This window comes from Taudactylus pleione, unplaced genomic scaffold (assembly GCF_031769625.1).
Source record: "Taudactylus pleione unplaced genomic scaffold, aTauple2 ptg000066l, whole genome shotgun sequence".
Taxonomy (NCBI): Eukaryota; Metazoa; Chordata; class Amphibia; order Anura; family Myobatrachidae; genus Taudactylus; species Taudactylus pleione.
The window spans coordinates 12,443,317-12,469,139 of NW_028284468.1; the positions used below are offsets into that span (position 1 = coordinate 12,443,317).

The 25,823-nt window shown below is 43.7% G+C and overlaps 1 protein-coding gene across 2 annotated transcripts in view; it reads right to left on the reverse strand.

Moving 5' to 3' along the window:
- Positions 1–25,823, reverse strand: part of LOC148534446 (ephrin type-B receptor 1-B) — a 343,730-nt gene that overhangs the window by 107,747 nt on the left and 210,160 nt on the right. For both annotated transcript variants that reach the window (XR_015877634.1, XM_088466663.1), the window contains exon 4: positions 3,096–3,251. Coding sequence is in view for 1 of the 2 variants with exons in the window: in XM_088466663.1 (XP_088322789.1) it covers positions 3,096–3,251 (156 nt within the window). In the remaining variant the exon portion in view is untranslated. The remainder of the gene's footprint in view (positions 1–3,095; positions 3,252–25,823) is intronic.

Below are 25,823 nucleotides of genomic sequence, written 5' to 3' on the forward strand. Positions count from 1 at the left end.
AATTTAGCCCTGAGTAATAATTAACTTCTTAATTCTGCTATCGCCTACTCAGCAACATCAGTTTTAACCTGCAATGAGCTCTCTCAAGTCCCAAAGTAATAATGATATTCTTAATATTGCATGAACGCTGTGGTGTAACCTTCTCGGATAGAAGAAAAAAGGCTTCTCTGCTGTTAAGATCCCCATACATCTGAGACGGATCGCTGCGATGTTGCGATGGGATCGGAAACGCTGAGCCATTGGTCAGAAATGCTGACCGGCAGCCATCGATGTTCCGCGATCCGTTGCAGGATTGGTGAAATTCTACATTTTAAATTTCACCGATCAACCAATCACGATCATTTTTTTATTATGATCGCCATATCTGTGAAATCCAACATGTTGGATTTCAGAGATCCTGCAATCCCGGGTTGCAGGATCGCAACATCGCGGCAGTCCGTCGCTGATGTATGGGGGTCTTGAGATGTGAGGTGGCAAATTTGTTAATTAACTTCCCTGACAATCCCACAGTCCTTTGAAATAAGGTCAGGAGCGGATGTCAGTGAGGTAATAATACATATGTTTCATTGCAAAATAGCATCCACCAAGCATTGCTCTTGTTGTCTATCTGCAACCACAATTACGAATGATCAGCATCAAACCCAAGTTGCTTATATACCGTATGGCTGATATAAAGGAAATAAACACCCAGAAGCCACTATTCAGCCCTGTGACATTACATGATGCAGTCCTATGTCCATGACCACACTGGTACAGAAATCAGTCCTAAACTATTATATTTGGCAGCAACATACAGTAGGTGTTCACTGGAAGAGAAGCCACTAGCACAATCACAAGCAGTGATTCTAGTTAATTGCTATGACCTAAAGGTTGACACGATCACCCCAAGAGACTTATAAGGCAAACCGGGAGGAGGCAAACAGCAATTACATCAAAGGCCAGTGCACACTGGTGGTTTTAATCTGTTGCTTTTTTCTGTCATTAGACATAGGAAAAAGGGATCACTGAGCCCTTTGAGAAAAGTACCACCCTCGCAGAGGGAGCCTTCACAGAACGCAGGGTTGACCAGCGGAAAATAAAAGACATGTCGTTTTGTGTTTCATGTCCACATGATTCCATAACTGCAGGTGGTGATCTTCTCACAGGGATCAATGATTTCTGGCATGCCACCCTTTCCCTGCTGTCTACAGTGGAGTCTCAATTGCACAGGGCAGCTTTAAACCGTTTATCCTGAGTCCATTTTATTTTCCAGTATAAGGAAGAATGTCACTGGTGCACTACAGCTAGAGACCGAACATTGCACATATATGTCTGTACCTGTATCAGGAGGAACACAAACACAAGGAAATGACATTACACTTTTTTCCACCATTGTCACCCTGCTATATGGAGTGCATATATGGGCAAAATGTGTTCTCATAGGGATTATAAATTTTAACAGCAACCCTGTACCCTGTATATCTCCCTCCTCTACTTGCAAAACAAAACTGAACACAAACAGGCCGATTGAAACTGCCTACTATGTGCACTAGCCCATAAGGAGAAGTTTATATATTTACTAGATTTTGCCCACGATGAAATCACATCAGCCAACATTTTTTTTTAATTTGAGGTATTCTAGTTGTATTGCTTTGTATAGGGCGGCCTTGTCCTAGGAGTGGCCCATGTGACCAGCAGCGCTATACAGACTGATGGCAGCAGTGCCTTCACTCACCACTCACACCAATGTCACTGTGTGCCCTGTGCACAGACTGCTATGTAGCCTATCCTATTCACCCACCACTCACACCAATGTCACTGTGTGCCCTGTGCACAGACTGCTATGTAGCCTATCCTATTCACCCACCACTCACACCAATGTCTCTGTGTGTTCTGTGCACAGACTGCTATGTAGCCTATCCTATTCACCCACCACTCACACCAATGTCACTGTGTGCCCTGTGCACAGACTGCTAAGTAGCCTATCCTATTCACCCACCTCTCACACCAATGTCACTGTGTGCCCTGTGCACAGACTGCTATGTAGCCTATCCTATTCACCCACCACTCACACCAATGTCACTGTGTGTCCTGTGCACAGACTGCTATGTAGCCTATCCTATTCACCCACCACTCCCACCAATGTCACTGTGTGCCCTGTGCACAGACTGCTATGTAGCCTATCCTATTCACCCACCTCTCACACCAATGCCCTGTGCACAGACTGCTATGTAGCCTATCCTATTCACCCACCACCAGCACCAATGTCACTGTGTGCCCTGTGCACAGACTGCTATGTGGCCTATCCTATTCACCCACCATTCACACCAATGTCACTGTGTGCCCTGTGCACACACTGCTATGTAGCCTATCCTATTCACCCACCTCTCACCCCAATGTCACTGTGTGCCCTGTGCACAGACTGCTATGTAGCCTATCCTGTTCACTCACCACTCACACCAATGTCACTGTGTGCCCTGTGCACAGACTGCTATGTAGCCTATCCTATTCACCCACCACTCACACCAATGTCACTGTGTGCCCTGTGCACAGACTGCTATGTAGCCTATCCTATTTAAGTGAACGTGGACTCAAAGCACCTCTCCCCCCACGCCTTATCGGCTGCGCGCATGGTGCCACACCAATCTTTTGCATTGATGATGTCAATACAGTTTGCTCAGCTTAAAAATGACGGATGGAGATGAAACAAAGTGCAGGTTATTTGTAGGAGTTTCCACTACAAAATGATGCAGTTTTTAGGAAAATCGGTTCAGTTTTTGCTCCAACTTGGAACAAACAGACAGACACAACGTTCTTAAATTAGTATAGATAGTTTTTTTTGGGGGGGGGAAGCTATGTGGCAATATTTTCATCAAAGCTCTGTAAATTTCCATTTGTACATTTTAATTTGAAGGTAATACCATAGGAATGTATTCTTAGATACTAGCTAAACCATGCATCTGCCACCTATGGTCATTCAGCCATTTCTGTGACTTGCAGTTCAAACACTCTAGAGCGACAAGTGGCCTAATTGTGGAATATACATATAATCACAGGTGGAAGAGCATGAAAGGGGCTCATCACATTACTGCTCACTGGATCGCATTAATACTTACTGGTACACATTGCCTCTGCCAGATCAAAATCGGCTCTGTAGTATCCATTGCGGCAGATACAGATTGGTGAGGCCTCGGCGGTGGAGCGGCTGTTTGCAGGACATGGTGCACATATGCCCATCCCTTGATTGGCCTTAAACATGCCGGCTGGGCAGGCTGGGAAGAAAAAATATAAAGCAATCATTAATGACTATATTCATTCTGCTGTTTGATTACGCTGCAGTAATAAATTAATTGTAATGATATAACATATTCACTCCGAGATGAATGAGCAGTAAATGAAAAGGCAAGGTGGGCGGCATGGACTGAGATAATGCATTTGACATTTTCCAAGTGTGGCTACCTCTAGACGGGAAGCCTGAAGGTTGGTGGGAGTCAGACTGTTGTGTCTGAACACGGATAACCAGTCAGTTAGCCTGCTGCTTCTATTCCCTGACAGCATCAGAATTAAGGCAGGTGCATCTGACACTCTGAGGCCAGGATATGTTTGCTTCTATTTCTATTGATTTCCACTCTGCTGGCTGTGTCAACACTAGAACATGTCTTGCGACTTAACACTACTTAGTAAATATGTCTCCTAATGCTCATAACAGACCTAAGCTGTAACCATTTAACTGCTGCCTGCCATCTACCCACCTTCTCTGTCCCCTGGAGGCAGATAAACACTTCATGCATAAAGCATATATAGAATTAGCATTGACGGAGGGCGACTCGAGGTCGCAGTGGTGCCGGTGGTAAGCGTAATGACTTGCTTCAGTGACTTGTAGTTACGTTGGCATTGCTGCATATAATTAAGGCTGGCTTTGGTAGATGGGACATTTTTTCATTTGTTATGGTAAAACAATGATCATTGATACAGAATTTCTCAGCATATCAGGACGGTTCATTTAAGTGCAAAGAGGCTTAGGTTAGGGCTGAACACTGGTCATTGCTGCTGGTACCTACAGTATTGGTGCACGTGCGATCAAAATAAACAAGCCATATCGTTAAAAAAAAATTATGAGGGAAGATCAATCTAGGATCAAGTTCTACAGTTCCTAAAAGACATGTTTGATCTGGATGAGGTTTTTTAATTTTTATACATCTAATAGAAATGTGGTGGCCTTGCTTGTGGAGGTGCTGCTAGAACATACTGTAAACAGACATTTACTAGTTTGTACTCAGACAGGTTGTTAAGGATAATGGGACCAAGACTTGCTGTTTACATCAAAAGAAAGCAGCCTGTAGTTCTCCGGCTAAACTAGAACTCCTCCCAGCATCTGTGATGTTTGCTGGGCCTACTGAAAGTTATTTGTCAACAACAGGTGGCGTGCTTCAGGTTACCTCAGCCTGCTTTATGCACTGTATGTACCATGTAAATAGGTATGTATGTGACCAATATTTTTTGTATTAAATGTATTTGCACTTTATTGCACACATCCTGGCAGGAAGATGCTCTGTACTGCTGCTGCTTATATTTGCCCACCCCATCAACTTGGTGGTTAAGAATTTTTTTTTTAAATGAAAGAGGCCTGCAGGAGATGCTGTCTGTGGCCATTACAATTTCTGGACATTCATAAACCATAAAATTAAAATTGCCAGGCAGCAATGCCCCAAACAGCATGCAAGAAATGAGGTGCAAGATGGAATTGTCCTTTTGTTGTATATATGAAACAGGACATTTACAGTTTAACAAACCAATCACTTCAGCGACAGGGACTGCCACATGTGGTTGAAATGATTGGTTTGTTTGGACCCCCACAAAACAAGCTGCCAATGCGCAGTGGACATTGGTGGCAATGATCCCATACACAAACTGACTTTATAACATAGGTAATAATATCAGATGTCGTCATCATCATCCCCATCAGTGTGTACATCCTCTTCACACAATATTAATTTGTCCCTGCTGGAATCCACCATTACAGACGCCTCTGTATTTTTTTTACTTAAATGCTGGTAAAGGTCTATCTCATGGAATTTGTAATTCATTTTGATGAACATCATCTTTTCCACATTTTGGGGAAGTAACCTCCTACGCCGATCACTGACAAGGTTCCCGACTGCGCTGAAAACTCTTTCAGAGTACACACTGGAGGGTGAGAAACTTAAGTAAAGCTTGAGCTGACAATTTTTTCACCAACAGCTCTTTACATCTTTTCAGATTTATGTCCGTTGGAAAGAAAGACACAAGGTATGACTTAAACCTAGGATCAAGAAATATGGTCGCCAAAATATAGTGATCTGATTTCAAAAGATTGACGACCCTTGGATACTGGTGAATCAAATGAATGGCTTGATCTACAAGTCCAACATACTTAGCGGAATCACTCCGTTTCAGCTCCTCCTTCAGTTTCTCCAGCTGCTTTTGCAAAATTCTGATTAGAGGAATGACCTGACTCAAGCTGGCAGTGTCTGAACTAACTTCACATGTGGCAAGTTCAAAGGGATTGAGAACCTTGCGCAACATGGAAATTATTCTCCACTGCGCTTGACTAAGGTGCATTCCTGCTCCTTTCCCTATATCATAGGCCTTGGATGGCCTTTTGCTGCTCCTCCATCCGATGAAGCATATAGATTGTAGAATTCCACCTAATTACTACCTCTTGCTTCAGCTGATGGCAGGGCAAATTCAACAGTACTTGCTGGTGCTGCAGTCTTCGACATGCAGTTGCTAAATGTTGAAAATGTCCGAAATCTTTCGGGCCACTGATAGCATCTCTTGAATGCTCCTGTCATTTTTAAGAAAATGTTGCACCACCAAATTAATTGTGTGAACAAAACATGGGACATGTTCGAATTCGCCCAGATGTTATGCTCGCACAATATTCGTGGCATTGTCAGAAATCAGAAATCCCATGGAGAGTCCAAACGAGGTATGCCCTTTTGCAATGATTTCCCTGAGTTTTTCTAAGAGGTTCTCAGCGGTATGCCTCTTAGTGAAACCGGTGATACACAGAGTAGCCTGCCTCTAAATGAGCTGGCATTTGTTAGAAACTGCTTCTGCTGTTTGCACTGTTGGAGGCAATACACATACCCAGTGTGCTGTCATAGTCATGTAATCTTTAGTTTGTCCTGTCCCACTTGTCCACATATCTGTGGTTAAGTGGACAATGTGCACAACGGCATTTCAGAGGACACTAATAAGGTTTTTTTTTTAATGTCCTTGTACAGACTGGGAATTGCTGTTCTGGTGAAGTGGAATCTAGAAGGGACATGGTAGCAGGGACACAGGACCTCAAATTAACTGTCTAAAACCCACTGCAGTAATAGCGGATACTGGATGCACATCTAATACCAGCATAGCTGTTATGGCATCAGTAATCCGCTGTACAACTGGGTGACTGCTGTCATACTTGTTCCCCATTGCAAAGGATTATTTGACAGTCAATTGTTTTGTTAAACTACTAAAAGTAGTCTTCTTTCTGGTCCCCTTCTGGGATGAAGATCCACTCACAGCAGCAGCAGCAACAGGCGTAGCACTCAAGGATCATTCTGAGGAATCACGGATAGGAGATGAGTCAGTCAATCTTATGAAATTGGATGCAGGACTACTTCCGATCACAACTGAGGATGTTGATGATGATGCAGGTGTTGGTGGTGGAGACTGCAGGCGCTTGGATCTAACAGAGAGAAGGGAGCAGCTAGGTGACACTGGACTGATTGTTATGTTTTTAGCCAAAGTTTCTGAATTTGAAAAACACTTTTGAATTTGATGACGTAACAGGGAGGAGATTCCTAGATGGTTAAGGTCCTTACCTCTACTCACGCTTGCTTGGCAAACGTTACAGATGGCTTGACAACTGTTGTCCGGATTTGGGTGGAAATAATTCCACACATAAGAAGTGGATCTTTTTGTCTTTTGGCCCGACATGTCAACAATGGGCTTTTTCATACCATGGCCAACAACTGTTGCCTGATTTACATAAGCAACATCCACGACATCAACATCCTCATCCTCATCATCCTTGTTAGCGCCAACTACAGAAATATCCTCCTCATCCTCCTGGTGAAATTCCACAGAAGCATCCTCAATTTGTATATTAACATGTTGACTTATGCTGCTCATCCCCACATTTGCAGAGGGTACACTAATGATGGAAGGAGGATGCTCTTCAAGTACAGTATTAGAAAGGTCAGGCTCATACATGGCAACTGCGGACACACTTGGACTCTCCTCGGGGATCTGTGACTTTTCTGAGCACACAGTTGGTTCATGTGCCTTAGCTATTTTAATTTTTTCTACACTTCTACAGGGAGAAGGGCTGACATAAGATGCAGAACCACCAGTCATAAAAAAGGCCAAAGCCTTATCCTTCCTTGCCACTTTGTGTAGTAAGTGGCATATTGTAAAATTTTTTGTTTCTCTGCAGCTAACTTAACTTTTAAATGTATTTTCTTTTACACTGTAAAACATTGCTTGTTTGATTTTTACTTATTTATATTTTTACACTGAGGATGAGCACCCCTAATTGACAGAGCACCCCCCCTGGACAACACAGCACCCCTTTATGGACTGTAACCCTAGCCTGATGGACAGGACAACAACACAGCAGCAGCCACAGTTAACTGACAGGACAGCACAGCAGCAGCTGCAGCACCCACTGAAAGAAGCTCCCCTTTATATAATGCAGCCTAAGCCCCTTTATGGACAACACAGCAGCAGCCTTCAGGCCAAGACCCTGACTGGACACACACACTGAGTGACTGACAGTGACTGACTAAGCCTGTTAGCTTCTCTCTCTACAGCCAGAGTGAAAATGGCGCCGATCGCGGGGACATTTATATAATCCAAAACCCACGAGAATCTGACAGCGAGAGGATGACGCATTTTGCCTCGTTTTCAGATCCGAGTCAGGCGGGAAAACCGGAGCACAAAGAACTCGTAAAAAATGTATTTATTTATTTACTAACAGTTATTATGCAGCGCATTACAGAGAATATTTTGGCCATTCACATCAGTCAGTGGATATTACAATCTATATTCCCTACCACATGGAGACACACACTATGGTAAAAAAATGTCAACTTCTAATGCCCCGTTTACACCAAAATCCCGGTTCTGACCCATGATTTGGAAACGGTTCCAACGCTGGTCAGACCGCTTTCAAACAGCAGCGCCGACCCTGGTTATTCCAGGGTGGCGCCATTTACACTGCACACAGATGAGGTGGCTCTCTGCTCCGTGGCTTGGAGATTACATCATCTCCATCAGCTGGGGATCCGCGTCTTCCTATGCAGTGAACCCGTTCACACTGCCACATTACACAAGTCGTTCCCGTGTTCAACCAGTTTGCTACCCAGGTTGTATTACCGGGTCACTCGACCCAGGAATCCAACCCTGGCCCCTTTTACACAGTGTGCCACGACCCAGTTTGACACAGCAATAACCCAGGTTATTTGGGCAGTGTAAAAGGGGTATAGTTAACCTACAAGTATGTTTTTGAACTGTGGGACGAACCAGAGTACTCGGAGGTAAACCATGCAATCACAATGAGAACATACAGACTTCACACAGATAAAGTATTGGAGGTGAACAAACCCAAGACCTCAGTGCTGTGAAGCAGTAATGCTAACCATTACACCAACAGTGTTGCCCAAATGCAACCTTATAGTACACCTGTCACTTCCATACAATGGAATTTACATTTCAACCTCTCAATATTGTGCCTCATATATCAGGAATCTCAGCAATTAAATTGAGATGCTGCAGTCCCATGGCATGGATACTCTAATGCTAGTGAATTGGTTAGCTCTAATCACATGGATATAGGGTCAGCTCATAGAATGGCTCCATCCGCTGTGTGTTAGGTGGTGGCTGAGCTTTAAGGATAAGAAGAATGTTGTGGTAAAAACATAAGTTTCTATTTTCAGACTCCTTAGACCCTGGCAACATGCACATAACAAAATCTCAACACTGCAATCAATTTCTCCTCCTCATCTCCTAATGTCTAGAAAGAAGCAGTGAGTGACAGGTTAAAGGGCTTCAATAAAGATTAGAGCGACCATATCTCCAAAAGGAAATTGCTTGAAAAAGTGGTTATTCCACCAGCTTCTATTAATTTCCTTTCCCTGGTTACCTCAAGGAGACTCATATCCTGACACAGAGGAGATGGGGAGTTCAGTCTCTCTTCCTTATCCCAATCAGAAACACAGAAACGCTCGACACTTAACCCCATCAAGATAGACATAGCTCTGAACTCAGCCTCGCTTCCTCTGCCAGGACACCAGGGGTCGCATCTAGTACTGGAGAGGCATTAAAAGTGGCTTCTCTTACAACTCTCTACAAAGTTGTTATTAGATGGCACACAGATACAGTGGTGGGCGGAGGTGCCAGTGCATAGGCTTCATAGTCGGCACGTCCGCCATTGAACAGCACCACCCCCGGTTTTGCCTTTTAAAAAATCGTAAGCTATTATATTTGGCTTAATGTGGAGTTTCTTATCTTTGGTTACGATGGACGGTAGGATATTAAGACTTAAATAAGAATACATTTCACATTTTTTGGTTAGTATGGGTTATGGCATATTGTTTCTGCTTTCTGTGGTAAGTATAACATTCAGTCTGGCACATGGCAGCTGTTGTTACATATTGCCTCTATAACAATGAATACATTTTGAACAGTGATCATCATTGAGTCTAATGACCAGCGGTAAGTAGTCACCAAGGAACGATGGGAGTTGTCGGCTATGTGACACCGCTGTCTTCAGAATCAGTAACATCATCAAGGGACGAAACTTTGTTCTTAGTATTATCTGTAAAACAGCAGAAAGAGGACCATTCTGAATAGCAACGAACCAGTATTAAATAATGTTTGAGCTTTTACAACAGGGGAGGGAAAGTGTAAGCCGGGGAGAGCCGGATGAGTGTTCTTCATCTGTCATAAAACTCTGTTTTCAGAAACTCATTAAAATAATATTGTAAAGACAATATATATATATATATATATATATATATATAAATATAAAATGTTATGTCTGTTTAAGCCTGATGACAGTGACGGTTACATAGAGGCACTGAAACGTTGCTATCTATGTTGTATTATTAAAGTCTGCTGAAAACTTCCCGAGTTCTGCGTCCCTTGGATAAGTATATCTCATATTTATACAGGCACTGGGGGATTTTGTTCTTATAATGGCAGAGCCGGACGTCTTGCAATTTCAAATGTATATAATATATATATATATATATATATATATATATATAAAACAGCCTATAAAAAGTGAAGTGTTTTCTCCCGTTAATTTTTATGCAGGAGAATGGTGAGCAGATGTGAAGTGGATGTATTCCCTTAGTGACAAAGCAAGGCTTAGAAAATACTAAGGTGCATTTCACAACATTCATAATGATAATTGTATTTAAAAATTTAGAGATCATGATAGAACATGAAAAAGTAGAGCTGAAAATAAATAAATACAAAATGACAAAAATGTCAGCACGTAGGCCAGGAGGGTACTGACACGGAATACCACTATTTCATTATAGATCTGAGGCTGGATGAAGCTATTGTCTGACAATGTACATATATACAATCACAATTAGGGGCTATCAACTTGTAATCACCATAATGGAGTTCAATGACTGAATAGTAAATGAAAGGTTTATTAGTGCAAATTGAGGAGGTTGTGAATACAGTTGGTGAAGGAATTAAAGAGAAATAAGTGATAGAAAATACTTAGAAGTGAGCAATAATGACTAAAATGATCAACAGTGTGATTAGAATGTAAGCTCTTTAGAGTAGGGCATCTTTCTTGTGCCTCTTTTGCCAATAGTTACCACCTATAGTTGCATATATATATTTATTATATAAGACCCCAAAGAGGTCAAATGTCGCTTTTCCCAGGGGTCTGAAATTTCCACACAGTTCTGTGCATTACCGGTGAGTTTGCCGTCCAAATTGCTGGATCAATTATACAAAAGCCTGGATGGTTAAAACGCAAATCACTATTATGTGTGGCTTTATTTCAAGATGGAATGGAGAGAGCCGAACATACTCCCTGTCTATTCTGGATTAATTTGTTTGCATCAGGAAGCCCAAGCGAGCGGTCTACTTCTATTGTACTTTTTTGTTTTTGTTTTAATTCACTGGATTACATCAGATCAATATAAGCAGAAAGGTAAGCAATATCCACTACACTGCAGAAAATATGGGTTCTACATTAATTATTACTATGTTAATGGCATAAAGAATACTGATAAAACTTAAGGTGGCACTAATATTATTGCTAATTAGGAGAGGACATAAAAAATTAGTTATCACAAAAGGGGCACTACAATTATTAGTTTATACTAAGGGATGATAATATTATTACTTATCACCAATGTGGAACATATACTATTTACACAATTAAGGGGACACAAAAATATTTATGTTTGATTTTATATTACTACATATATATTGAATAATTCTGACAAAATGACAGTAATGTGTGCATGTGAATGACTACATATTCTGTGTAAAGCACTTTGTAAATTGATTGTGCTATATAAATAACTGGTAAATATTCCCACTGTAGCATCCAGCATTGGAAAATCATTTCTAGCAACACCTCTCTGATGTGGAATTTAGGCAATGGTTAGACAGAAGGAACTATTATTACACAAATTAGGGGAGGGGTGTATTTTTACATTACATAAATTAAAAAATATATGAATTTCTACTTCACATATTTTCTTAAGTGGTCTATCCTTTACACAACTTTGTGAACAATCCGACCAAAACTAGGAGGTTTTGGTCGCATTGTTCACAAAGTCGTGTAATGGATAGCCGGCAAGGACCAGCGATGCACGTGCACACTGGGTCCTTGTCAACCCCGACTATCTACTAAACATGCCCATCAACCTGACGACGCTCATCAGGTTCGGCATGTTCAGAGATAGGAGGTCGGGCTCCTGCACTGAATGATGTTCAGCGAACCCCGTTCAATGCGGGCACTGCACCTCGGCAACCTGATGGTCTGAATGCTAGACGTTCAGTCTTTCAGGTCGCATAGTGGATAGGCCCCTTTAGGTTCCAAATGTTCCTAATTTCCATGGACAGTCCTTGGTATTAAACATTTGTTCCTGGCAATGTTCTCATTTCTTCAAAATCACAAAAATGTTACTCCTTCTTGACATGTTCGATACAATTTTTTACATCTTATTACAAAAGCCTGTGACAAGATGTATTGTAAAGAATACTTAAAAATATAAAATGCATTATATTAAAATTTAGTAAAGGTGACATGAAGTGAACTGTAGTTCTCCAAGACTGGTAACGGGTGTAGATGCATCGACTCAGTAACAATTTATAACAAAGACCAGACCGATCGTTTTGTTTAACTTCTCTTTGTTACAGATAAAAAGGCATTATATTTTCTAGAAAAACTATTGAAGGTGCCATAAAGTCTTTGAAGTTTACATTTTAAAGGAAATACAAAAGAAAGTAGTAATACAAAATATTTTGTTGCCGCATTTAAAATAAATGGGTACCACTTCAATACAATATGCACATATAAATATATTTTAAATAAACATATACACAGACACTGTCAATTATATTCCTGCATACAATACATGCTGCATATTTTATATATACACACATACACTGACCAGATATGGGAATCTCAGGGGAATGTTTCAGGGATCCACTGTTGACCAATGTATTTGTGAATCTGTGTCAATTCACCCAACATTCAGCAACTAATTAACAACACCTAGGATACTGTATAAGTCTAACCATAGAGCACAGTATGTATGGAATTCAAACACCTAGAGGTATAGTTACTAAGAATCGTGTCTAGCCGAGATTGCATTCCCATGTAAGTTTTCCCTGTTTTTAAACTTAGAGATTTACTAAGGCAAACACATGTGCAAAAACACGATTCCGCACTGAAATAGATGGAAAGACACGCAAATAGGAGTTAATAGGAGGCCGGCACCTCCGTGGTAAGTATCACTGCTTGTTCGTATTACTGATCACGGGGAGACAACAGCTTGCAGTGAGCTGGATACTTAATCAAATAAATGAATGAATGAATAGGCCCCTTGGAGAGAGATACAGTATAGAAGTTGTCCAGAGCAACCAATCAGCTTCTGTCATTTCAAAGAGTGTGCTAGATACAGTAAATGACTGTTAGAAGTAGAGATGAGCGGTTCGGATTCTGTGGAATCCGAACCGCTCCGAACATTGGGGCTCCGAGTCCACCCGAACCCTGTTCGGGTGTTCACCGCCTGACTCGGATCCCCGTTCGGGGCCGAACGGCGGCCGCCTGATGTCGGATTCTCACTAGAGAATCCGACATCGGGGCTCCTATTGTGTAGGGCAGAGCACTGTGATAGCGGTCTGCCCTACACAGAACAAACACACAGCCGCCAGTGGCAGCTGTGTGTTTGTTACAGCAGCCAATGAGAGTCACACAGACTCTCATTGGCTGCTGCACGGAGGGAGCCGGCTGGAGCTCACACATGAGCTCCGTCTTCCGGCTCCCTCCTCAGCGTGTGACAGCAGAGCGGACGGCGCGGGAGCCGGGATACAGGTAAGTTTTTATTTTTATTTTTTTTACTTGTGTAAGGGCCGGGGGCGCTACTGGGGGGTCTGCTACTGGGGGGGTCTGCTACTGGGGGTGCGGGGGGGGCCTTACTACTGGTAGGGGCCTGCTACTGGGGGGGCTATACTACTGGGGGGGTCTGCTACTGGGGGGCCATACTACTGAGGGGCCTGCTACTGGGGGCCATACTACTGGGGGGGGCTGCTACTGGGGGGGCCTACTACTGGGGGGGCTGCTACTGGGGCAGCCTACTACTGGGGGGGCTGCTACTGGGGGGGCTACTACTGGGGGGGCCATACTACTGAGGGGGCCATACTACTGGGGTGGGGCATACTACTGGGGGGGCATACTACTGGGGGGCCTACTACTGGGGGGGGCCTGCTACTGGGGCAGCCTGCTGGGGGGAGGCTACTACTGGGGAGGCCATACTACTGGGGCAGCCTACTACTGGGGGGCCTGCTACTGGGGCAGCCTACTACTGGGGGGGGCAAACTACTGGGTGGGCCATACTACTGGGGGGCCATACTACTGGGGGGGCTGCTAATGGGGGGCATACTACTGGGGGGCATGCTAATGGGGGGCATACTACTGGGGGGGCTGCTAATGGGGGGCATACTATTGGGGTGCATTCTACTGGGGGCACTGCATAGGGGACCCTACTACTAAGGGGACTGCATAGGGGGCACCACTGCTGGGGGCATTGTGTAAGGGACACCACTACTGTGGGCATTGTGTAAAAGGGTCACTACTGTGGGCATTGTGTAAAAGGGTCACTACTGTGGGCATTGTGTAAAAGGGGCACTACTGTGGGCATTGTGTAAAAGGGTCACTACTGTGGGCATTGTGTAAAAGGGGCACTGCTGTGTGTCGTAACATAAATAAGAGACACTACTTTATGGTGTAATGTGAATCAGGCCCTATGTGCGGTGTAATGTGAATAAGATTGTGCACTGTGACTCCTTGGGCCGTAGCCCACTATGTAAACAAGTACTGTGACTCTGCTGGCCGTACCCCACTGGGTGGGTGCAGTACTTTTCATTTCTGCCACTGCTGTGAGGCAATGTGTCATAGATGTGCTTTATACTGTGGTGTCTGTGTCGTTGTGCCGCTGCTTTGTCGCTTAGTAACCAGTCAGCTCACTGCAACCTTTGGCCAATAATGTTGAAAACAATATTATAAGCTGTGAGGTGGTCTAAATTGCCTGGAAATTAATGTTATTGAGGTTAATAATACTCTAGGAAGATAAAAAAAGACCAATTTATGTGAATTTAGCTTTTTTTGTCAATTTTTGTAAAAAAAATCCAAATCCAAATCCAAATCCAGTCACCGCAGTTTGGCAAATCCAAATCCAAAGCCGGACGACGAATTATAACCAAATCCAAATCCGGCAAAAATGGTCCGGCGTACATCCCTAGTTAGAAGCTGATTGCTTGCTTTGAACAACTTCTCCACTTTCTCTCTCTCCAAGATTTGATACGTCTACCCCTCAGATCGAGATTGCTCATCTTAAACTTTTCCATTATTCACAGGAAGTCCGGCTTATGCCTTTGTGCCTTCTGAAGTTCTGATATAGGTCACACTGCCTTGGTCACTTTAGAGACTACAACTTCCACCGATTGAGAAAGAGAAAACTTCTGAGATTCTGAAATCTGTTCCGAGGATGACTAGCACTTGATGGATTTAAAAATCTTCCAGCCAAAAAAACATCTTTGAGAGCATAGCCTTGTTATACCCAAGGTAGCAGAGAGCTTGTTGGAAGGGCCCCGGCAGAGGCCCGCGTCCTGCAGCCTCCCCCCCCCCCCAACACACACACTCCCGGTGCGGTACTTCTGGCAGGGAGAGAGAGGACAGCACACATGCTGCTGTGACTCTATGTGCTGGGCAAGGGAGAGTGGCTGCTGCAGCAGCAGTCAGTCCTCTCTCTTCCTGCGCGATCACACCCGCCTATTCCCCGGACACCAGAACCCCCTGTGCGGCATGAATTGGCTGCAAATATATTATATTTTTTGTTCGGTAAGAAGGGGGTCTGCTCACACCTCCCCAAGTTGGCCACACCCCCTCCCAGTAACTGGACCAGGCAGAGCTGTTGGGCTGTTGGCAGCGCCGGATATACCAGGAAAAACATTCCCTTCTTGTTGATTTTTCTGCTATGATATTCTTCATGATGTTTGCTGGAAGAGCTGAACACACAAATTAATATTTAGAATTATAGGCAATCTCTTATCTCCATAATTACAGGTCATCCCCTTGAGTCTCTGTATCTGGAGCAATACTGAGACAACTCATGATTACAGCTGTAAGGGAATCATATAATGTCAGGCTCTGAATTATCTATATATTTATAGACTATACTAGAATAATACTGCAGTGGGGGGTAACAAACTAGACACAGGCCAGAGCAATACTAGCATGGTTGAAGGAGCTCACGACGCTTCAGCTATGACATCAACCTGGCATTTCCAGAATGGGAAATACCGGCATTTCCTAGCAAGCAGCAGATACATTCAGAATTGAGGTAATGCCTCTACCAGAAACAAATGGGGTAATAGCAACAACAAACTGATAATCCAGTGAGAGGCAGCAGGAAGACATGAGGTGATTGGAGAAGGCCAGTCTTATTTTCTGTTCCTTTCCTTCTTCTGACAGGTGGAATTGTCCCATATGTGCCCAGTGCCATGTGGAGAGTACATCTATGCAAAATAGCATGCACTGGCATTTTCTCTTACCTAAAGAACAGATCCAATAAAACAAAGAGATGATGCCGAAAACCTTCAACATTCAACTTGACCATAAGGGCCAGCTCTTCTCCCTATAGACGCACCTCAACCCAGCGCTGATTAACCTTGGGTTGGTTTTAAATATAGCAGCTGGCAGACCATGCTCATTTTCTACCTGCTAGAGCGGAAACAGCCCAATTGCTGGGTCTGCTTCAGAAATTGAGGAGGGTGGAATGCTGGCCATTTTTTTATTAAATATTACACAATGCATCATGCATGGGGGCTGTTTCATTGTTTCATACACCCCAACTGTCCTGATTTCGGCAGGACAGCCGATTGCCTCTCATTGTGTAGTGCAATAAAATGGTGGCTTTTTCATTTGCTAAAAATGTTGATCGAGCATGTGGCACATCCGTGGCCCCGTCCCGATTCCAAGCTTCCATATGTTGGGAGGTACTGTACAGTATGCTGTTTTATGACTGGTGGCAATTTTTGTCCTGCAAATGCGCAGTATGTATGGGACGAGACCCGTTCTGCGAAAGCCATCAACGAATAAGGGAATTTCTAGGCAAACTCCGAGCAATATAATAAAATTCTTAAAAAATAACAGTGACATGTAATAAAAAAGGTTCCATGTCTCCTCAATTATTAGTATCTGTCATAAATGAGACTTTTCTGTATCTTAAGAAAATTGAGAAAAATAATTCAAAAAGGTTGGACTTTGATGTAATGTATTTAATGTTTTGGAGGCTCCTCTAGAGAGCGAAGATGAAGTGGTACCGGTGATGTGCGTGAGGTACACTGATGCAAAACCATAGTGATTTGTGATGTATGATGTGGCACAGTAAAGGGCATCCCTGAAAGAATAGACAGATCTTATTTAAATTCCAGAGTGTGTTGCTAAGGTCGGGGAACTTGAAGTCTATAGCATGAGCTGTGGTCACTGTTCTATGTAAACATATTAATATTCATTACTCCAGTGACGGTACATAAGCCTGTTTACTTAAGGCATAAGAGTGATCAATTTCCTTACCCCTAGCCAGTCACAGACAATGTGTGCTGAGTCAGCCAGATAACACACAGCATAACATCCTGCCAATCACATGCTCTATGTACATACAGTATGCTCTCAGACTCCCCAACCATTAACCTTAACTGGTGACTTAGGAAGTGTAGGCCTTGATAAAGTGCAAAAAGCAGAATTATTTTGTAATTACAAATATCACTAATCTGCACAGAACAAAACAACTGTGACATGAATGTGAACTGACTGATATTTCTGTGTATCTGATTTCTTCCTTGATGTACAGTGATGATGACTACATTGTCTACGAGAAGTTAATACACACCTTATTAGCCATTTATTTATGCACATTAGCATTGCCATGTCAGTCATGTAGAAACTGACACATGAGGTAATAATGTGTGTACAGTACTGCCTAGGGATTGGTACAGACATATGCTGAGAGTATGTATAGTAATATTTGCAGGTATGCAACATGTAAGCTCATTAAATATAGATCATTAAGTATATACGTATTTAGGACAATCCAAAGCCATACCCATGTTACTAAAATAGTCTCCTAATTTATGTAAGTGTTCCATAAATATAACAACTCCGTACCTAGTATCTACAATAGTGGAGGAACGCTTACAGGGCCTGATTCAGAGCCGCTCGTAAGCGGCCGCTCGTTCGCTCCGAGCGATGTTCGCACAACTGCGTATGCGTATGGGTTGTAATACGCATGCGCGAACCAGTCATTGTGGTCGGAAATTGTGTGATCGCAAAATAGCGAATGCCTGCTAATTTGAGTGACAGAATGAGTCGTTTGTGGGTGGTAACAGGGGAAGGTGCTTCAAAACGGGGAGTGGAGATCCGAACGCAGGCGTGCCTAACGGTCAAAACGGGCGTTTTAAGGGTGTGCATAATTAACAAAGCAGCGTCATCGACCACGTCACTTGGTTGTCTTTTAGCCTGAACTGTTTGCATGATTGCGGTAGGAAAATGCTACCACAAGCACTGCGAGCAGTTCATACGCCTTTCGATGTACTCGATTAATCTAATAAATAGCGGAGATGATGTAGGATGCAAGCGGCCAGGGGGTGTTTTTTAAAAAATAGCGAGCGCATGTTTCGTTCGCTCGTTCAGACATAGAGGCGTCAACAGACCGCAAAGAGCGAGCGCTCTAATTAAATATCCGGCCCCTTTTTCTGAACGAGCGAGCGCAAATAGCGTCCAGCTCTGAATCAGGCCCACAATGTGCAGATATGCATCTTAGTATATATAAGTGAATGCTATCAGACTTGCCTACTTTTGAAAAAGCATTTCAGGGAGATTGTGAAAGTAGCACCTATGAGCGCGGCGGTAAAGTGGGCATGTACTGCTACATCTGAGAAGCGTGTCATATATTGCCTTACATCCAAATGTAAATCAGCCGCAAAGCAGTTAGCAAGATCTATTTGTTGATGAAAACACGCTGATACTTTTCAGAAAATGCATGTAGCCATAGGGATCACTGTGCCTTATAACCAATGCAGGGAAATTATACTGATGATCCCATTTGAATGTATATATCTGGGTTTTTTTTTATATAACAGCTTCATAATTGGGGTTCGGTGCAACCAGGGAGATAGGTAGACTCTTCAGGGAGACAGGGAGATTGCTGCTATTTCAGGGGGTCTCCCTGACAATGAGGGAGAGTTGGCAAGTATGATACTATCATACATGTGGCATCCAAGCTGACAATTTTTGGAGCACCTCAGAACAGTGCCACGCTACAAATCCAAATGACCGTACCATAGAATTTCTGAATTTGGCAGCATGCCATAGTAATAATGAGTCTTTTTATGCAAGGGTTGTCATGGTGTCATACTTTTCAATGTTTCAAACTCAGGAATAAGGGGCAGGGGGCCTGGCCAGGTCATAATGGGGGTGAGGTGATGACCCCTCCTGTCTAAATACTCTTCAGTGCCACCCAATCTGTGATAATCTGTTGATATAGCTGTAATAAATAGCAGTATTATTTAATGTGCCATAATCCATTAAAAATAATAAAAACTGATGCTTTTTGGCTTCCCAGTGCCTAATAAGTTTTGATCTATTCAGAACCGTGCGTCACGGTGTATCACAGATAATGCAGCAAAGACCATTCTACACTCAGGTCCAAAAACTTTGTACATTGCCAACATAGCATTTTCCTTTCTCAAACTAGGGCCTGATTCAGAAATGCACGTTAATCCAATGGTTAGTGCACATCTCCGATGATTTCTCCTCTGCGCGGGTGCAGGACCTGTGCTCTGCATGTGCAGGACGGGTCCTGCGATACTGCACAGAGTTCCCCCAAGCCTCTGCTTGACTGACAGGCAGAAGCGATTGGGGGGAAGTGCGGGGGCAGGGACGGCCTGCATTCCTGGAAACGGAGGGGGGTGTTGCCCCCGTTTTCTGGGAGTGCTGAGGCCAGGTCCATGGATGCAGACTTCCTGGCCTCGCAAGCCGCCGTGACCTGGTCGCAATTGTTCCGATGGTGATCCCAAGCTGCGACCATGCAGATGCAACAAGGAGGTGTGGTTCCTAAAAACACCTCCTGCTGGATGTGCATTGAGACGGACGGAATTGCACAACCACTTGGACAATTCTGTCCACCATGAATCAAGCCCTGTATGCAGAATACTGTGGTCATTGTACAAAATATCTATAGGAAGACGAGCGCACGTACTTGTTTCTTCCGACAAAAGAGCTGTTCATGTATTTTTTAGTTCTACTGTACTTTCACCATATCTCCACCTGCCTGCCTTTCATCTACTGATTTATATATCTGCATTCATTGCTTCATGAAACACCAAACAATAGAAGAGTACAGCAGTATAGCACACATGGCTGAGTAATGCAGTGACTACATTTTTCCAGAAATAGGCATCAATGCTCCTGACGTTGCGTTTCTATAGACAGGAGACATGATAGGATGTACACAGTCAGTACAAGTAATCAATGAGATGATGAAGCACGTCGTTCTCACTGACATCTCGATCCTTCCAAGTAATTCGAGTGTTGATTTCTTGACAATCTGCTAGCTCTTCCCCTGTGACGATAACCTCTCCAGATCTTTTCTTATTGATCAGAACACATAGATGAAAACCCTCGCCTAAACACAGGGTCACGCCACTGAGACGAAGAGCATCCAAACAATTGGATCACTATAGTTTATTTACTTATTTGAAATAAGCAATGACATACAGTAATACAACCAGTAAAAGGTTATTATTCACAAGAAATTAGATTTATCATATTTTAGGACTTGGAGGTGTATTCATTATGTTAATTATCGGGGTCCGAGCGGACTCCGATAATTAACATTTCAACTTGCCGCGAGCGCCAGAGCAATTCGTCATTGCTTCGGGGAGAAGACAGCTGATCCGAAAAAAGGCATCCGGCAGGGGTGGAGGGATCCGAAAGGATCCATCTTCGCAACCCAGGACTTCTTCCCATAGGGAAAGGGCAGGGTAAGTGCCAAGTGCAGGAGCAAACACCATCTGAAGATGGCAAATGCCCCCGCAGTCAAACTCCGTAACTTGATGAATTTCTGTCCCCATACTAGTGTATGGGGACAGTGGGCCATTTCAGGAGAGAAAGGGAAGCAGAAGATATCCTGCATTCAGGGGCGTTTCTAGAGAGGAGGGGGCCCATGTGCAGTCTCCGAAACGGGCCCCCTCCTCCCTGTCCGGCAGCCGGCAGACTATAGGCACTAGACTGCGCGCAGAGCCTATAGAGTATGCGCAGGTCACCGTGAAAAAAGCCACGGCGCCCATTTTCCCTATACTGCACATGCACAAACTACGGGAAAATGGCCGCGACGGACATTTTCCAGTCATTTTTACAGCGCCAGACCCCCACGCCGACGTGGGACTCCAGTGAGGTAAGTAATACTATGGGTACAGGGTGTGCGGTGGGGGGCCCCCCTGGACCCAGGGGCCTGTGTGCCCTGCACACCCTGCACCCATTATAGATGCACTCACCTGCTTTTGCAGAAATTAAGTGATAATGAATAGAGACCTTGGTGAGTCTGGGATGATTATTAATCATGTTCTATAATATAAAGGCACAGATTTTAAAAAGGGTGTACTTTTTATCATGATTATACTGTACATTTAGAAAGCAGAACTTATGACGGGCAGACATAACAGCTTATTACAACACTTAGGGCTAGAGTTACCAAATAAGCCTGCTTTAGCATATATTTTGTTTGCCACTTTAAAACAACTGATCGAAGCTGACAATCATCGGTGGTTTTGACAAACTGTCCAATAGTAAATATGCCACTTACAAAATATAGATAGAATGGGGTCAGTCATATTAGGTGCGAGGGGGAGAGTTGCTACTGCAACAACACCAAGATGCTCACCCCTCCAGATCCAATCTCACATCGGACTTGCAGATTTCTGTAGCACATCTGTGTAGGTGAAGCATTTTATTACTTTAGCCGGACAGTGCCTAGGTGTATGCTTCTCATAGTGCAACATTTACATTCCAAAAAGTACCCTGAAAAAGAGACCCATATACAACAGCTCTGAGCTGTTGTTTTTGTGGAGAGGCAGATTATTGCAGTGCCTCTGATGGTACTGAGGGCCTGATTCAGAGCCGGACGCTATTTGCGGACGGTCGTTCCAAAAAATGGGCCGGCTATTTAAATTGAGCGCTCGCTCTTTGCGGTTTGTTGACGCCTCTATGTCTGAGAGAGCGAACAAAAAATGCGCTCGCTATTTTGTAAAGACGCCCCTTTGCCGTTCGCATCACACGTCATCTCCGGTATTTATTAGATTAATCGGGTACATCGATAGGCATCTGAACTGCTCGCAGTGCTTGTGGTAGGATTTTCTTACCGCTATCACTGCGAGCAGTTAAGGCTAAAAGACAACCAAGTGATGTGGTCGATGACGCTCCTTTACTAATTATGCACTCCCATTAAACGCCCTTTTGACCGTTAGGCATGCCTGTGTTCGGATCTCCACTCCCCCGTTTTCAAGCACCTTCCTGTTACCACCCACAAACGGTACATCCTGTCAATCAAATTAGCAGCCCCTCGCTGTCTTGCGAGCGCACGATTTCCGACCGCAATGACTGGTTTGCGCATGCACATTACGACCCATACGCATGCGCAGTTGTGCGAACATCGTTCAGAGCGAACGAGCGGCCGCTTATGAGCGGCTCTGAATCAGGCCCTAGTTTCAATAATCTCACACCACAAAAGGTAATCTAATTACCGCACTTTCTTTTCATCTCTGTTCCGCAAAACAATTTACATAATGCGCTTTCTCCATGCCTAACAGTTTTAGCTGTTAATGTATTAGCGCTGAAATGTATTAAAAAGAGTCACTAGAGAGGTATTACAGTAACTCACCTCTCTGGTGACCTCTGTCCTGTATCACATCAGCCTAATGCAAATGTAATATAGAATGGCTCCTATGTGGGCGCTTTGCTCATGCACAAGAACTAAGGGTCATGTTTTCCCCTTAATTATGCCAGCACTCCTCTTCTTGCTTGTGTAAAGTTCTCCACAACCACTGTACTGGCATACTGTACTTGCCAACTTTCTTCACTCCCGCTTCGAGAGATCCTGAAAGGTGGGTCTAGTGGAGAACTGCAAGAGGTGTGACTGTGCCATAATTTTCGTCACTAAGTCCCTCACACTTCACTAGGAAAGTGTGTGCGTGTGTTGGGGTGGTGTAAGTTTACTTGCACTTCTGGACGGTCGGCAGAGCTCCCTTTCCTTCAAGAGCATCCAGAACATTGCAGTAGAGTAGGCAAATATGCTTATTGGCCCGCTGATCCATGCACCTTTGCAAAGATCTAGACGCACTTGCACCAATCAGGGCACACTAGAGGTACAAACCAGATGTTCCACTAATCAGTGGCTGCTTTGTGAATGTAAATAACCTCTATTGTGTGTTTATGTTTGTTTACAAATTACATGTATCTGTGTATAAATAATAATTATATGTTGCCAATTTGATTGGAATCCCATTCTTTGGAATCGTATGCTTACTCTGAAACACAGGGATTGTTATGGAAAGGTATTGTATGATATAAAACTTTTATTATAATTGCTACTCTTAATTAGTGCATTTCTTAGTAAATCATCTTATGCCTTAATCTACTGCATACTGGCGAGGCACAAGGAGACGAAAAGTTCTACAGCTTGTCTTCTGTTCTATATTGTGCCTTTCATATATATCTTATGCAGTATATATTTAGTGCACTGATTTCTGCTCTCAGTGACTGTACTACATAGACAAAGCTACGTTCAAAGGGGATAGAGAATTTTCTGTGCCTGGCTCTGCTTGCTCAGTGGGAACACGCTTTTATTCTATGGTATTATTATAGAATTATGTTAATGCCATCATAGAGCCTGGAGAAGTCCCAGCTAATGCACAGGGAAGGCACTCGCCTACAAAATGGGAAAAGCTACTGGCTTGTTGACTGGGAAAACAGCCAATTAGTGGATCTGGAATACACCCAACTGGGAAGGGATTCAAAGCGTTGATGAAGGAGTCGCTCTTTCCAGTAAACTGAAGATGCACCCAACTGTGGCGCGGAAAGGGAAAAAAAAATGATGTGCCTGAATCAATAACACAATCCTAGCTCCTAATCATGGGTAAAATTACTGTGATGAACACATATTATATCTCAATCCCCAGGTGCCATGCAAAGCGATTTAATGGTCAAGCCACAGATGATTTGGAGCAATTAAAGGTCCCCAGGTTACTATATTCCCATCTTGGTTCAACCCTAAACTGAAAAGAGTCGATGAAGAAACAACATTTTGCTAACAACACTTTACTATGAGTCACATGACCTAAATTTCCATAGACCCACTAGATGACTGAGCGTGTCTTGGAACCATAAACATTCACAATGTCCCCTGAACTGAAAGAGCCAACTGTATTACAGAAACATAGGCACAGCAGATAAAGATAGACTCATTTAGTTTGCCAATATTAATTAGTATTTGTTTATTCTTAGAAAAGTCCTGTGTTTATCCCAGGCACGATTCAATTTATTTACTGGTATTCCTCCTTCTTGGAACTGTAGTTGTTTTGCGCTACCTATCTCCACATGTATACCAATATAGTAGAAGTAAGATGACAGTACTTTTTCAAGTCCAACCAGAATCCTTCTTTACAGGTAAGTCCACCTTGTTACAGGATGTTTCCCTGGAGTTTATGAATCCTTGCTTCTGAAACAACAATTGAACCTCCCAGGTAATGGGTAAGTACAGAAACAATGAAGAAAAAAATAGTGCAAAAACCTTAAGGTAAAAGGTATGTTTAATAAACATAAACAGTTGCACTTACAAGATGTGGGAATAATTGCCTGTTCAGAGATGTGGCAGGATGACTCACTGAAAGATATCTTTCATGTCGGTGGTGGTACAGATCGTACCGTGTGTATGCACCTTTAGACTAAATTGGGCACAGAGCTTTGTTTGAAAATCTGAGAGTGCATAATATTATATGCTGTCCATTGTAGGGGCGGTCACGCCCCTCCTGTTGATGACCACACATACCCAATTGTTGGTCACACCCCTTCAGCGAGGCCCCTTCCGCTGGCTTTCCCTCCTGGCCCCTTAATGCCCCAGTCCAGTGGTTCCCAAACTTTTTAGCTTCAAGGCACCCTTTACAATAATAAGGCACAAAAGCGCAATTATTGTTTTTTTTAATACCCCTGGGAGCCGTGGCGCATACTTTGGGAACAGCTGCCACAGTCTGAAAATGGTGACACGATAATACTACCTCTATACACAGATGTATCCACATACATCTTATCTACATGCACTACAAGTCACGTTAAACTTAACACGTGAGCGTCATGGGTCGCTGTAGCGCCAAGTATCTTTTCGTGTGACTTTTTACCTTGAATGTGTCTTATTCACAAAGCAATACGAATAGGATGCACAAGCTTCTGCTGATTAAAATGATATGCTGCATGCCTATATTCTGTGTGCAGCTGCAGGTGTATCTGCATGCCAAACACTACGTTACAGAGTCAGCGGCAGAAAAGTTGCACAGAAAAGATGCTCGGCGCTACCAAGTCACGCCACGGCACGGTGCTACTAGATGTGGTGTTTAACGAGCAAGGAAGTAAGATGTATGTGGTCACATCCAGGGGCGCCGAGAGCGGGGGGAGGGCACTATTTACCTGGGCCCGTTAGAGGGGCCCGACAGGGACCTGTGTCCTGCAGCTCAAACCCCCGCCGGTACTTAACTTTGGGCAGAGAGAGAGAGGACTGACTGCTGCTGTCATGTTGTGTGCTAGGCTAGGGGGAGAGGCTGCTGCAGCAACAGTAAGTCCTCTCTCTCCCTGCATTATGTGTTGGGGGGAGCGTTTGCGCCCCCACCCCGGGCATCGGAACCCCCCTGTGCTACGCGAGCACCTGCTTCGCGGATGTGAACTTGGCTACGCCCCCTCTCTGTACCTAGGCCTGGCAGAGCTGTGGGCAGCCCTAGAC